This window comes from Toxotes jaculatrix, chromosome 3 (assembly GCF_017976425.1).
Source record: "Toxotes jaculatrix isolate fToxJac2 chromosome 3, fToxJac2.pri, whole genome shotgun sequence".
NCBI classification, from domain to species: domain Eukaryota; kingdom Metazoa; phylum Chordata; class Actinopteri; family Toxotidae; genus Toxotes; species Toxotes jaculatrix.
The window spans coordinates 25,670,764-25,685,706 of record NC_054396.1 but is presented as its reverse complement, the minus strand read 5'-3'; the positions used below and the strand labels follow the sequence as shown (position 1 = coordinate 25,685,706).

At 40.7% G+C, this 14,943-nt stretch overlaps 1 protein-coding gene across 4 annotated transcripts in view; it reads left to right on the top strand.

The window, feature by feature from the left end:
• arhgef10la (Rho guanine nucleotide exchange factor (GEF) 10-like a) overlaps positions 1-14,864 on the top strand; it is a 93,537-nt gene extending 78,673 nt beyond the window's left edge. For 3 of the 4 annotated variants that reach the window (XM_041033899.1, XM_041033901.1, XM_041033898.1), the window contains 4 exons: positions 349-491; positions 6,465-6,636; positions 10,568-10,690; positions 11,293-14,864. In XM_041033899.1, the coding sequence (XP_040889833.1) occupies positions 349-491; positions 6,465-6,636; positions 10,568-10,690; positions 11,293-11,843 (989 nt within the window). In that variant the 3' untranslated portion in view covers positions 11,844-14,864. The remainder of the gene's footprint in view (positions 1-348; positions 492-6,464; positions 6,637-10,567; positions 10,691-11,292) is intronic. The other variant, XM_041033900.1, reaches the window with a different exon arrangement.
• Positions 14,865-14,943: the final 79 nt, after the last annotated feature.

Genomic DNA, 14,943 nt, shown 5'->3' with positions numbered 1-14,943 from the left:
GTCAACCTGTGGTTCATATTCTCTCACATGGCTCCACTGTGAGCTCTCTCCTCTGATGCTTTAGTAATTGCTCGACAACATTAAATAGCTTTAAGAGAATTTTTTTTTTTTTAAATAAACACCAAGGTAACTTGCTGTGGTACAAGTGGGAAGAATTGAATTTAATTGCCTCACTCAATGTGACAGTGTTCAAATAGAAGTGTGGCCTCTGTTCAGAGTTTATTAATATGACGGTGAGCTAGCTGTGATAATAACCAGTGAGTTTAATGATTTTAAGCGTTTCTTCACATCCTTGTGATATCTTGGTTGTAGTTTTGTTCACTGTTTTTATTTTTTATTTTTTGTCAGATGATCTCTGGGATCCTGATTCCTGCAGATGTGTAAACCTGGGCTCAGAACCAGTGAGGGCACTGTTGGTGTTAGATGACTCAGTGTGGGCAAGCTGTGGGAACTCTGTCACAGTCATTGACATCTCCAGCCTCGCCACTCAGGTAAATAACTAAATCACTGCTGCACATAATGTTGCAGCAGTTTACCTTGTTACTAAAAAACAAACAAACAAAAAAAAAAAAAAATCACAACGATTTTTCATGAGAGAAAAACTTCTTCCATCTCAGCAGACTCTTGTTTGATTGTGCATTATTTATTCGGGATATTTCTCCTTAAAGGGGAAAATATAGAAGCATTGACCGAAACGTAAATTGTAAACAGTTTTCACACCTAATAGCTGATAAATGTAGAGATTTTTAACAACCTTGTCTTGAAAGCTGATAAGGACTGAATGTCTTATGTGAATATGCTGTATATGTATATATTTATCCAGGCATCATAATAAGCATTTTGTTGCAACCTTTTACAAATATTTTTTATTTCTTTAGTTTCGCATTTGTCCTATTTGTCTGAATACAGTGCATTAAGAGCTGAATGGAAGTAGGTCAGTAGTAGTAGTGTCCCTATGTTTACGTAGTCGTACAGCAAAAATAATTCTCGTATAATGTTTATTTGAGGTGCATTTATAGTCTTTTGCACTTTTTCAGCAGCTTTGCAAAAAACTACCAAGATTATAATATTAAGCACTTCAGAAGCTTTTGTTTGAAAGAATTGTCAAACCAGTTAAAGAATGAGCTTCAACAAAATGTATGTTTCTTCCATCTCTACTTGCAAGGTCAACTCTTCCTGATAAATATTCTCAGTCTTCACTAAAACATGGTTTGAAGACCTAAATGGATGGGTTCATAAATGAAACTGCTAGACAAGGTGTTTTTATTATTTATTCGTTTTGTGTTTTTTTTTTTTTTGTTTGTTTTTTTTGCAGCTTTGAGGAAAATTTCCTCTCCTTTCATTTACTGAAAAGATTTATGCACGCAGCCTTAGAGAGCCAGCTTTCTAATCTGTGATGTCATCAAGATTTACTGCCTGGAGCTGCTGCATGGACAACGAGTCAAATCCTTTGTAGATTCATGCAATGTTTGCTGGGGCTTTCACACACACAAATAAGCATCATTTTTGCTGTAGCGCTCTGAGATCTGAGTTACGGTACAGGAATGTGCACCATTATCTCCAGAAAATCATCCTGGGTGTTGTCTCTGTCATGCTTTCCATTTTTGTGTAGTCTTTCTCCAAGGTGTTCGTCTGCACTGTGTGTCATTAGAGGTGTACAGGGGGGTGACTGCTCTAGCTGTGGCAGACAATAATGAATGGCAGAAAACAAACTCTTCTGGGTAATGTTAATATGGTATTCAGATGCTGAACTGCAAACCATTGCCATTTAATTATAGCCCCCACATGTGAGTGTGTGTAGCTGTATAAACGGGTAGAAGGACTTTTGTTGAAAAAAAGTGTTCTGAGCAGACCTTCCCTGGACAAACAAAATTTGGTGTCATATAAAAATATAAGGCTGAATTTGAACCAAACTAAAACACTTACAATGAACAAAAAGCATGTGTCGTTGCCCATATCATGTAAAGTTGTTTTTAATTTTCACTGTGAATGAGCTCCATTTCCAGAAAAAAACTCAATTAGTAACAAATGTAACCTTATTTAACTTAATCCATTTAGATTTACAGATGTTTTTTTGGTTGCCATCATGCCAAAATATAAAAGCTGCAGACACACAACATGCAGCAGTATACAAGAGGCAAAAAATGAATATGTATTTACATTTTTCTTCTTGGAACGTTGCAACAAATAGGAAGAAGCAGCTGGCAAAATTGAAAAATCAGCACAGAGACAGCTGCTTGTTGAGTCTGCCTCTAGATCCACATAATCAGGAGTGAGCTGAGCGAGGGATGTCTCCTTTTATTCCTTCACCTCTTTTCCGTACCCCAGTCCTCCAGAGACACGAGCTTAATCAGCTGAATGGCCATGCAATGGAGGCACAGTTCTGGTTCACTGTATCTCCCATAGAGCTTAACAGGTCAGCTCTGGTTACTTCTTTGCTAACCTTGTCTTCCTCACTAATGCGGACTCAAGAGGGCTGACTTCACAGGGGCATTGGTGCATATCCAGGATGTGGAGAGGCAATACTTGACACCTGTAGCAAGAGATATGACTTGGAGCAAGGCTAGAGGGTCATGGACACATATTCATTTCCCCTCGTTCCCCATTGTTTTCCCCTACAGATGTTCACCACTTTAGCAGATGTGCTGCACTTTTGAATCATTTTTCCACAGCTTTGGTGGACCCTGCAGCCCGCCTCATTTGACACCACTGATCCCTGTAACCTGCTGCTTGGCACGAGTCTCTATTTAAATCTTTACCGTCGGCGCCTTGGCGGTGTTGTTTAAATATAACCTTTTCAGTCTGTTTTGGGTAAACATGGCGGTATAGTTACTCCGGTGTTGAAATCACCTGCATGAGAAAACCCAAAGGATCGTCACCACTTAAAAAATTGTGCATGTACTCTCCGCTTTGTACTATTTGATTATGTACACTCCACCCCGGTGGGGATAGATGAAAATTATAGAGCTGACAAAACCTCAGCAACACAATGGCTGTGAAGAAAAAGAGAAACAAGTATGGTTGAAGGAATGTGAGAATTCACGAGCTGTCTCATCTGTCTTAAAATGCAGATATCTTGTAACAAGCTCACAAAGCCTCCAAATGATACCTTGGACAGTTTTGACTGTTAGATACCGCCACAGAGGTTTGAACAAAGGAAATGTTTTTGAAACAAGGCGAACAGTTTTCAGTTATGCTAACAGTTTTGCTAACATGCTCACAATGACAGTGATAATATGGTAATGTTTAGCCGGCGTAATGTTTACCATGTTCACCATTTACTTCAGTGTTATAGATATGAGAGCATTTGTTATTATTTGTATATTATATATAATATTTGTATTTTTACTGAACACAAACTACAGCTGAGCCTGATGGAAATGTTATTGGTTTAGTATTTAGTCATGAACCAAAATATTGGACATATTAAAATTTTTACCTGTTCATGGTGTTATATGTAAATTCAGGGGATTACCAAAGATATTACAGTATATCCTGGATATCTGTACTAAATTTAATCATCCAGTGATTATTAAGATTTTCACTGTGAAATAAAAAATGTAAACCTGCTGGTGGCAGTAGAAGTCAATGGTTCACCAATGTCATTAGGATAAATCACCTGGAAGCTGGAAGATGTCTGTTCCAAATCTTGTGACAGTCCATCATAACATCTTGAAATATTTCATTGGACAGTGGATAACCCTGAGTTGTTGGTGGTAATAAATGGAAAAGGGCATCACACCAATATTTGTCAAGATATTTTACTCAGGAACACAGCAGTGGACCAACCAAGCCATCCACAGAGCCTGGTTACTAGTGTGGGTAAAATGGTTGCTCAGGGGGAGGTCGTGAGGTCCCATCACTCCTGAGACCAGCTTCATTTCCTGTTGATGATACCATAGATACCACTTACTAACATGAAAATGAAAATTAGTTTATCCTACTTCTTTTCTTACAAAAAAGAATCAGTGAATATCAGTAAAATTGCAGAATGATAAACCCTATTTACAATCCCATCAGGCCAACTAAAGGGGCTTTTTAGCAGCAGGAATCATGGCACACAATGGGAGTTTAACTGGGGAGAAAATGAGGAAAGACTCAACCAATCGAATGATTTTTTTTTTTAAATTTTGTAGATAGTCACACAGTAGGAGCTGATTTGAATCTGATGATAACGCAGTGCTTTGTGAGTTAGTTTGATTTTTACACAAATATAATGTTCACACCTTGTTCGCACCCGCCAACATATGTGGTGTGATTTCAGACACTTCTCAGCTTTGTCTGTGAGTGTCAGAGGGCAGATATCTGTATTATTACTTCAGCGCTCTGTGGAGTACCTGAGTACCTGTAAAGTAACCAAACCCTAACGAAGCAGGACATCCATGGACATACAAGCGTTGATCAATACTGACTGGCAGGCCTTGTTCCTTCCTCTTCCCATTACTTTTTAATGACCATTAAACTCACATGTCTACGACTCCCTCGCCATAGCTCAGAGTGGAGATGTGGACTTAGCACTCAGGAAAGGACAAAGACACCTTGTCACCTGATGTAATGAAGGACTAATGAGCTGTTCAGGCCAGCTGTAGTGTTTGTAGCTTTAGCTCTGCTGTTTTCCCGCTGCTGGTAGAGGACTGAAGGAGGGATGCTGTTGTTAGTGTGACACTGCCGAGTTGAGAGGAAAGGGCACATTACTACTGTCAAGCTTCACTGACCACCTCATCTCTATAAGCAACGCTGGATTCAGTAGACTAATACCAGGTTGTTGGTTGGGGGCAACAGTAGTGGCTTGTACTTATCCTGTGTTTGACACAGTGCAGCAAGCATTCAACATATTCGCTCTATTTTATATTTAGAGAATTCTACTTTACAATATTGGCTTAAAATGCAATATGATATTTATGTAAAATATTTTAAACTGTTTAAACAATTTTCAGGCACTTTTTGGCAATCCTGTGCATACCAGTCAAATGAGACTCTTGTATACATGTTGTTGAATTCCTTCCAGGTGGTTTCAAACATATGGCAAGCAAGATGGCATTCAGCAATTACAGCATGACGGCCATTGATTAGCTGGAAGTCCCTTTTAGAGCCACCACGCTTGATAATGATTAATGCGATAATTACGCAGCACATACAGTACAGTACGACTGTGTTTTTCTTTGCGAACTTGTCGACTCATTTGAATTGCAGTGGGTTATTGAAGGTGAAATTTGTCTTTTTACTATGGATATCTAATTTTTTGATGGCTGCACTTGAAAAACGAAGAGCTGTATTGCATATTCTTTCCCAGGCGGAGCAGGCGCCCACTGCTGAGGAGTCAATTAAAAGAGAAAACACATCAAAGGCTCCTTTCCTTTTCCCTAATTTCAAACAAAGGAGGGCCCACTGGCAAGGGCACACAAACAGGTGGTAATCCCTGTCCGCCGGTGCACTTGGGTTCGGGGTGGAGGGGGTGGAGGGGGTGGGGGGGGGGGGGGTGCATTCTCGTTCTCACTCACTCGCTCTCACTGACTAATTGCCCGGCCTCATGCAACTCATGCATTGACAGTGATATGAGTTCCAAGATGATGCCCAAACCAGCCCTTGTCACGCCTTGGACTGCAGGGGCTGCATGTGTTGCTATGATAAGGCTCATTGCATTTATTTCAAGCTACTCATTAAGACTGTGTGCCCGAAACTCTCTTTTTCCATTGTGCTCTTAAAAAGATAGAAGCCAGGGGAACGATGCAAAAACATGCCCCATGTGTCAGAGACTCTGTAAATTACAAAATTAGGAGACACAGTTAGACTTTATTTACAGAGGAGCAACTGTAGAGCAACAACTAAACATAAGATTCAGTGGGGCGTCCACTGACCTCATCGTGTCACGGTATAATTATGACAGTTATCTTCAGTTGAAACGACTGTCATAACACAATAATAATGTAATATAATATGACGATAATAAGTAATTACCATATCAATTGAAAAAGTGTTACTTATGGTACGGTATCTTATGGTGCAGCACAGTACAATCAGCGTAGTCATGTCTTTCCTTTGTTGCAGTGATTTGTATGTTTTTGTTTCACTTAGTCGAAGCAATAACTTTCTTTCTTCTTCTCCACCCCTTCTTCTTTTTCCTTCTTTTTTTTGTCTTCCATTCTTGTTCATTTTGTTTGTGCATTATATCACAGCTCAGTGCTTATATTATTTATTTTGAAAAATAACCACCACATTCTTGTTTAAATAATGAAGTAAAATCCCAAAATAGCTATGATGTTGTTAAACCCCTTATAGACTGGAAGGCTAAACTGAAAAAGACCAAATAAATGCACTGAATGAAAGTCCAGAGAGAGCTAACCTTTCTTTAGAAATGTTTTGTTTTCCATCATGGAAATAACGCCATTTGTTGATGATGTGGGTGATCGCATTTTCTTCCTGTGCTGCTGTTATTTCAAACACTGTTACCGTTTCCATTACAGACGTTTGAAGTCCATCCAGACCCAATGGTCAGTGTTGCACACATGGCATGTGCCGGTGGAGGGGTGTGGATGGCCTTTTCTGAGGGTTCCTCCATTCGTCTCTTTCATACTGAAACACTGGAGCTTCTGCAGGAGATCAACATCTCAACACGGTCAACGCTGCTGAGCACTGGTACACACACACACACACACACACACGCCACACATCACACTTTGTCTTGACCTCCATATGCAGAGGTCAGCCTCCATCCTGCTGTGCAGCTCAAACTGCATTGTGTGCATTTGTGTGTAAAACTCATGTGGTTGATTTTCTCCGTGAGAATCTAAAAGTTGTGTCACCAGAAATTTCATTTTGTCTGTAGTGGTCACATTTTTTGTCGTGCTTATATAAGAGCAATGAGAGGCAACCAGTTTAACACTGATGATGCTGTGTCCTCTCTAGAATGGTATTCTTGTCTTGTCCAGGCTGCTCCTTGGGCTTTGCACTCCGGGGACTGACCTGAATAAGTATCCATCTCAGGCCTTCGCAAAGCCATAATAGAGCCATGGGGTGAGAGATAGGGATTAATAAAAAAGAAATAAAGTCATTGAGGAGCAGTGAACTGGCAGCCTTAAAGATTTTCATACGAAGGGTTCCCATGGAAACACTCTTGTCTTTTTTTAAATGCTCACGCTTCTGTGATATCATGCCTGTTTTACCTCTTTTTCCCCTGCACGTACCTCCCCACTTTTCTCCCGTTTGAGATAATATTTTGTTTTCTTTTTGTCCCAGTTTCTCCCTCTCTCTCCCTGTTTCATCTCATCCGCTCCGCTTTAAAATCCACTCACCCTCCGTTTTACTCCCCGCTGCAGTCCATTTAGTATACCACGGATAGCCCATTACTTCCTGTGTGACTTCCGTCATGATGGATGAAATATTTATCAGCCAGTGTGGGTGTCTTCCCCTTTTTTTGAGGGAAGAACTATGGTAAACAAATTAGAAAGCAATAAAGCATACCTAAAACTGTCTAATGGTGATAACAGTACAGTACATGTGACTCAGTGCCAGCTTGCCTCCAATATGCCCAGGCTGTGGCACGTGGGCCATCAGCTTGTTCAATACATGTGAAGATCATTTTGAGTGTCAGGGAGTGGTTTAAATGCATCTGGCTTTAGAAAAATTTCTCCTTTTCATTGAGTCACACCAGACGGTGATTGATGTATTTAGAGCAATACTCAAAGCTGTGGTAGCTCTCCATCTCATCAGAAAAAAAAAAAAAGATTTTCTCCTGTGAGATGAGTAAAGAATAAAAACAGGCATGTGTTTCAGACACCAAACTTTTCCCTTTTAGATCAAAGTAAAGAGGAGACTTTAAGGAGAACAGACTCCAACGGCCATCATATCTGGAGAAAACCGGTGACCCAGGGGTCATTTTCACTCAGCTTCAGTGCCTCCCCTTGAAATATGCAGCAGATTTTAGGGAAGGTGGCAGCCTCAAGGCTCAGCCCTGGGGGAAGTTACAAGGTCAAAAGAAAAACAGTTGCTCGGCTCATGTCTTCAGGGTCCACAAAAGGAAGAGGATCTTTGACTTAAGTTGCGATTTGTCGAGCTCACAGGAGAAAAGAGCATCCCCCGATACTCCACAACCACAGATACTGCACATGAAATACTGATAGTTTCTCTCTGTCAATAGGTCTGTGCTCCCTTAGGTTTCTCCTTGACTTATGCCAGGACATGCAGTAATGATATACCCCCTAATCCTCTCCCCTTAATGTGATTTATACTCAACAGGGAATTCCAGTTGCAGTAAACAACAGAGAAGTTTCTGAGGCGGAGGAAACTGCTGATCTCTTCTCTACTAATGCCTTTAATAGTTCTATCCTTAGGGTGAAAAAATAATATTCCAAAATAAAGTCCTCAGTGACATATCACAGAGAAACATTTATCTTTGGAGACATCTTCTTTTTAAGGCAAATACCGGCTGCCACGATAAACCCACTACACAACCGCAGTGTGTGTGCATTGCTGTAAAAATTGAAGGTGCAAGATTGCTTGAGGTTAAGCTATACCTCCTTAATCTCAAGTGCCTTTGTCATTATCCCTCTTTATCACTGTTCTTAAAGACAATGCCTGGCGCCCACATCTTCCGACTTCACTTCAGATTTCATGGCAGCCCAAAAGTGGGTGTTCATGAGCATCACTCTCCCACTTAAGCTCTCCAACCAAAAGTACAAATAGACTCTGAGGCGATTTGAGCAGGTGGCAGACAGTTTCGAGATAAAGGCCGTTTTTTGCCGGCACCTAACTCACCGCTGTGACCCTCCAAGGTCTGCACCTAAAGGCTCCTGCTCTCCGTTTGCTGAGTGTGCACCTGTGCTCCTGCCTCCACTTCCTCTCGTGCACACAGCGTCAGCTTCCTACTCGGAATGATTCATCTCCGCACAGTGAAATGAATTAATTAATGACACTGTTGAGCCACTCATGCAAATCATCATAATCTGAGCATGACACAGAACAAACATGTAAATACAGCTACACATGTAAATGAGTATTCTCTCAGTTCTGATCACGAGTGTTGGTGTAATTCAATTATGGTTGCCATGGATATTATGGTAAATGGTTCTATAGATAACTAGGCCACAATGGGAGCCAAGAGCTGAGGGACCACAGAAGGAATTCAAAAATAAATTCAAAACAAACAATGTTTTTCACCCCTTTGTTAACTGGAAACAAAGGATGTGCATGTATAATAAGAGTGCGCAATTATCCTTTCCCTGTCACTAATGCAGTGCCACAAAAACAGTTCAGCAATGAGAAGCTTCACAGCAGAAAATATATGTCGACTCTTGCACCATACAATATCACAAGATGTAAAAAGGTAACCTTATCCAGAGAAAATCACTACGTAATCTCACCCCAAGGATTATCAACGCACTCTGTAAGCGAACAGAAAATCACCCCGGATTACTTCATTTGTCACACGAACAGGGAACTTCAATAAGCAGTAGCAGTAGTTGTGGACAAGAGTAAATAAACAAACCTACAAACAATGCAATACTATCTCTGTTTGTATAGGTGTGCAAGTATGAGTGGGAGACACACTGAAAGGAAATTATTTGCGTTAAAAGTTTGAATTTTATTGTCATTGCAGACCTTTGTGCTCCTGTCTCTCTAACAAAATTTCTGTATATGTGACATGAAAGCATGTTGCTGACTGTTTTGTGGCTACTCATGCAGCAAAGCACATTGCTAACCACACCCAGGGGTGAAGCCGTCTTGAATCTGTCCATCAGAGCAGCAAAACACTGCTTTTCAACCTGGTGTTACGTTACTCTTAAAAGACGGTGTACACCCTCAATAGTTTTCAGTTATTCTGGATGATTTGACCTATTGTCAGTTTGAAACTGGATTTATTTGTTGTTTTCTTAGGACACTATACTAGAATGTTACTATACTAGAAGAATTATAAGGGTGTGTGTTCCTCAGCCATAGTCGTTGCAACAAAAATGAAAAAAGGTCAGGAAGATTTCCCTGCATATCAGTTTCGGTATGTACAGTGGGAGGTGAAAACTTTGGAGTTCAAAACCACTCAGATCTGAAACCGAAATGTGTAATACTAAATTCACAGAGTGTCGTTTCCTACTTTGTGCATTTATGAGAGTTGTTCTTTCAACTGGGTCAGTAGCAAGTAGACAAATCCAATTTTTCATAATCTTATGCAACCCAGAGCCCTAGGTAGCTGCGCTGTGCAGGTGTTAAGCTTGTCAAATACAGATTGATCACAGAGCTTAAACTTCACCCAAAGCTAACACTGATAACTAACAATAAAACTATTTTTACTTTTTTCATCATGCTAGGACTGAGTACCTCATTTCCAAAGTACAGCTTTTTTTTTTTTTTTTGAAGAGCCTCTGGCAAAAATGAAATCAATGAAAGTTCATAATTCACTCTCTAACAGGCCTTCCAGTCTGTAGAAGTTGTGTTGTGTTGTCAACAGGGAGTTATCCATTATTCTTTGAAAAGGCACCTAATCTGCTGTAATTCTGAGCTGCCCGTCATTCTATAACAATAGGTGGCGAAGAAAACTCAATTCAATTTTCTGTCGATGTTTTCTATATTGCAGGTCAGAAGAACGTGCGAGTCACGAGTCTCCTAATTTGCCAGGGGCTGTTATGGGTGGGCACTGCCCAAGGTTTAATTATCACTCTTCCAGTTCCCAAACTGGAGGGCATCCCCAAAATAACAGGTATGGATCAGAGCGGGGCGGATGACTGTGATTGAACAGCCTCTTGACAGGTCAACAGAAAAGCGAAGAGGGTTTTTTTTTTTTTTTTTTTTTTTCACGACAGAAAATTACTCTGCACTGCCCATTATTGAGGTCACACTTCACATTTTTCTTGTGGCGCTGGGAATCAGTGCAAATATTACCAGACAGGCAACACACAAATCATACTGTATATATAGTCTTGCAGGGTAATTTAAAAACTGCCTGGCAGCGTTTTGTTTATTATGCCGAGTGAATGAGGTCGTTAGTTTCCCACTTGCACAGACCTTACTTCATAACCATCTTATTCCAAGCCAGTTTATTGAATAATATGTAAATACACCACAAACTATAGCTACAGTCATTACTTTTACAGCCGTAAATTATAATAAATAATTTACAGATAACTGTTGATGGCATACATTATGATCCAGAGCGGGGTTCCTGTCATTTTCACTTCACACAACTTTCATAATGATCTCTTTAACTGATGTAACTGACAGTGAGTTGACCTCAGTCCCGTAGAGGAGCAGTGTCTGTTGTCTCTGTGACATTTGAATAATCTGTCTGCCTGCCTGCTACAGGAAAGGGTATGGTCTCCCTAAACGCCCACTGTGGGCCCGTGGACTTCCTGGTAGCCACCACCAGCGGCCTGTCTCCAGAACTGCTGAAGAGGGATTCATTCGGGGATAGCCCAGACTCTGCCTGTGGAGGCGAGGACCGCAGCGACACCTCCTCTCAGGAGTCCCTGCAACACTCCAGCTCCTTTCAGGGAGAGGGGAGAAGCAAAGGACGTGGCGTTCTGCTGCAGTACAAGCTGCGCTCCACATCGGGATTACCCGGACGGCCGTTAACGGCGCTGGGCGACGAGGCGTTGGACTCCTCCCTGGAGTCCTTGGAGCACAGTGTGGAAGATGGATCTATCTACGAGCTCAGTGATGACCCAGAAATGTGGGTAAGAGGCCGTCCTTGTGAGAAGGACGGGGGACGCAGGGACAGGGTGATCTCGGCAGCGGTTATCTCTGGTGGGAAGGGCTTCCGCAGACTGAAGGAAGGAGCTCCAGCAGGTACTAGGACAAGTATGGAGGGTTTAGAGAATATTCTTATGGTATGGCAGCTCCCACTGACAGTGTGATATGGAAAATATATCATAAGGTGATGTGTATTTATAGATGTCTACCCAGCTTAGCCTTGAATAACCTGTTCCATAAATTCAAGGGATTTGAATATATGATGAGAAGGTGTTGCCAGTGTTACTGAGCTTGACATCTTATGATTTAGCCTGTGGAATAAGAAAACTCAGACATGCTGTTTACTAGACGTACTGTCAGCCCATAGGACGCTTTGAATGTTCCGGATTGTGCGTCATCTTCTTCCCAGTAGTGGCAGAGGCCGCCACAGATTAGTTCCGTGTGATTGTTTTTATCTGGTTCCTCCTCCCGCCTTAGTTAAGATTGATATGCCTCAGTTTAACCTCATCATTGCTGCGTGTGCTCTGCCACATTTATTTTATCCGAAGGACTTCTGTGTGAGCACCCATGGACGGCATGCATTTGAGAGGCAGCCTTTGTTGAATTTGCCATGCTCTGCAGAGTTAGAGATGGACGTCTTTTATCTGATCCTGTGGGAGAGATCCCATCTGTTTAGAGCTGAAAGCTGGGGACTACCACTGCATCACAAAGCACATTAGCATCACTTTATTAGCTTTGCCAGCCTTTCACTCATCCCGTACAATGTGAATGTAAGATACCTTCTATTGTGTCTCAAAATTCAATTTGTGCTCTCTTAAAAAAAAATAAGACAGATTTTCATTTTTACTGTTTTGTTGCAGCTGTTGCAAAAATGATTTTTGGTTAGGAAAAATGAAATGCTTCCAAGAACTTTCCATACCTTTGTTAAGGAGGACCATGTTAGTACAGACTGGCTGCGAAACTGGTGAACAAAACAAACTGGAAAACAAAAGTTATGAGCGGAAGAGGTCATTTCTGGTCATTACACAATCTATATTTGCACTGTAAAAAGTTCCATTTTTATTACAGGTAAGTCTTGTTGCAGTCTCATTGATCCACAAGTCATATTAGCTCGAGACGCCAGTCATGCATCAAAAGCAAAACTCTGTTAATGAATGATGAAAAAAAAAAATTCTCCAGTCATCAAAACTGCTATTGGCTCTGTATCAGCTGAGGGAACCTACCAACCAATGAGCATGTTTATATGCACGTTCATTTTCAACAACATATGAGATGATTCTGATTAACGTTGGTGTTTTACAATACATAGTACAAGTCTGCAGTTAGCACTGATGAGTATTATCTTTGACATTAACCAGGACTCTTAAGTGTAAACCTTGTCCCGTCAACACTTGTTTACCCTTGTGTTTTCATGCTAATATTTGGTAAATATTTGGTAAATATTTGGAGTTTAGTGTAAACATTAATATTTTATGATCAGGACATGAGGATGCAGTTGTCATCCCTGTCTCATAGAAACGTCACGTCTCCGTTTTTGGTGGTTCTCATGTCTTCAGATGAGCTGAAAGACTTCTACTTGTGAAGTGATGAGATTATACACAGTGTTTGTGGAATAACGGCAGTGTATTGAATCTGAGCTGAAGTTTTTGCTTCATAGCTTCTTAATTCAAAGTCATAGTAGTATTGGCAGGCTTGTAAACGTGGGCTGTTATACGTTTGTGTGCCTTGCAGAGAAAACCGAGAAGTACATACTTAACAGAGCATATTTTTCACAGTGTGTTGACACAGTATGTGGAGGCCGCACAAATACCCAACTGTGAACACGGCTTTGTGGATTGCCAGTAGACTGAGCAACGGTGAAGGTTATGGTATTTCATTTTTCCCCACCTGTCTTTACCTAGCCTTTCCTCTGCACGTGGATTTATGTCTCGTTTTCCTCTTCATCACAGATGAAGCATAAAATTCATGTTTTGTATATCCCTGAGGCACATTGAGGTTTATTTTCCCTTTTCTTCTTCTCCTCACAACTGAAATTCAGAAGCTCTTAAACACCCTGCTGTCGGCCAGAATCATTTAAAAATAAATAAATAAATAAGATGATGTAAACTGTCCTCGGATGCTGTCATCTAAATGTAAATCTCAATGTCACGTCAGAAATGTACACTCTAATTCATGTGCGATTCAGTGCTGCTGGAACCACAACACCCTCATGGTCACTGTGGAGGTTGTGTGTTCAACCTGAACCAGAGGATGAGAGTGTGCGTTCCTGCTTGAGCAGCCTGATGAAATATACATGACCCCTTTACAAAAGCTGCCGTGGAGTTGGCATTGTTGAACTGTTTCACTCGCTTATCGGCTAACAACGGAAGCATGTTGACCTTTGATGGACAGTGACTCATCCATTTCATTTGCTTATATTATGTGTGCAGGTATTATCCATCCACTGAATATTAATACTCGCCAATGAACGTACTGTACTACTAATTAGAACTGTGACTGTACTAATTGAACCTGTTTTCCCTTTTGTAAAGAGGACTCTGCGACAGTGTTGATATTTTAGATGAGACAGTGTAAAGCACAGTTCATGCAGTTTATTTTCCTGTGGTCATAAATGTGGTTTATCAAAAATGGGATCTTATTTTTCTAGGTTTGGTTATCGATTCTGTCAGTTATGACGACATGTACTTTACACGAGGTAACTGCTGAGAGCTGGGAAAAAAAAAAAACTGATGAGGTAAGAAACACAAACTGTCGCACGATCATACAGGTTTTAAACAAACAGACTTATCTAGAAGATAAAACAAGCAAACATTAAAATTATCACCTACATAATTTATGGCTTTAAAGGTGCATTCACCTGAAGTTCTACCACCTGGAAACGCCGTCTTGTTTATAACCTGTGTGATCATCTGACTGCTCGCGATTCTTAACCCGTCGATGTTGCTACTTTCTCAGATCTCACCCTGGCGGGTACAATATTACCATACCTGATAGAAATGATGGTCACTCCTACAAAAGTAAAGTAATAAACCTTAATTTATCTTTGCTGCAGAAGTATTACACTTAATGCCATCACAGGCATATGGAAGCACAGCGCTTGTTTCCTTTTGGTACAAACCTTTAATGTTTCGTGTCTAAACGTTGTCTAACAAGCTTGAGCTAAAATAAAACATCTTTAAACATGAGCTTGAGTTTGATCTTTTTTATGTGGCTGATAAAGAGTGAGGATGAAGGCAGCTGATCTTAGTAGTGGTTTTGGTTCTA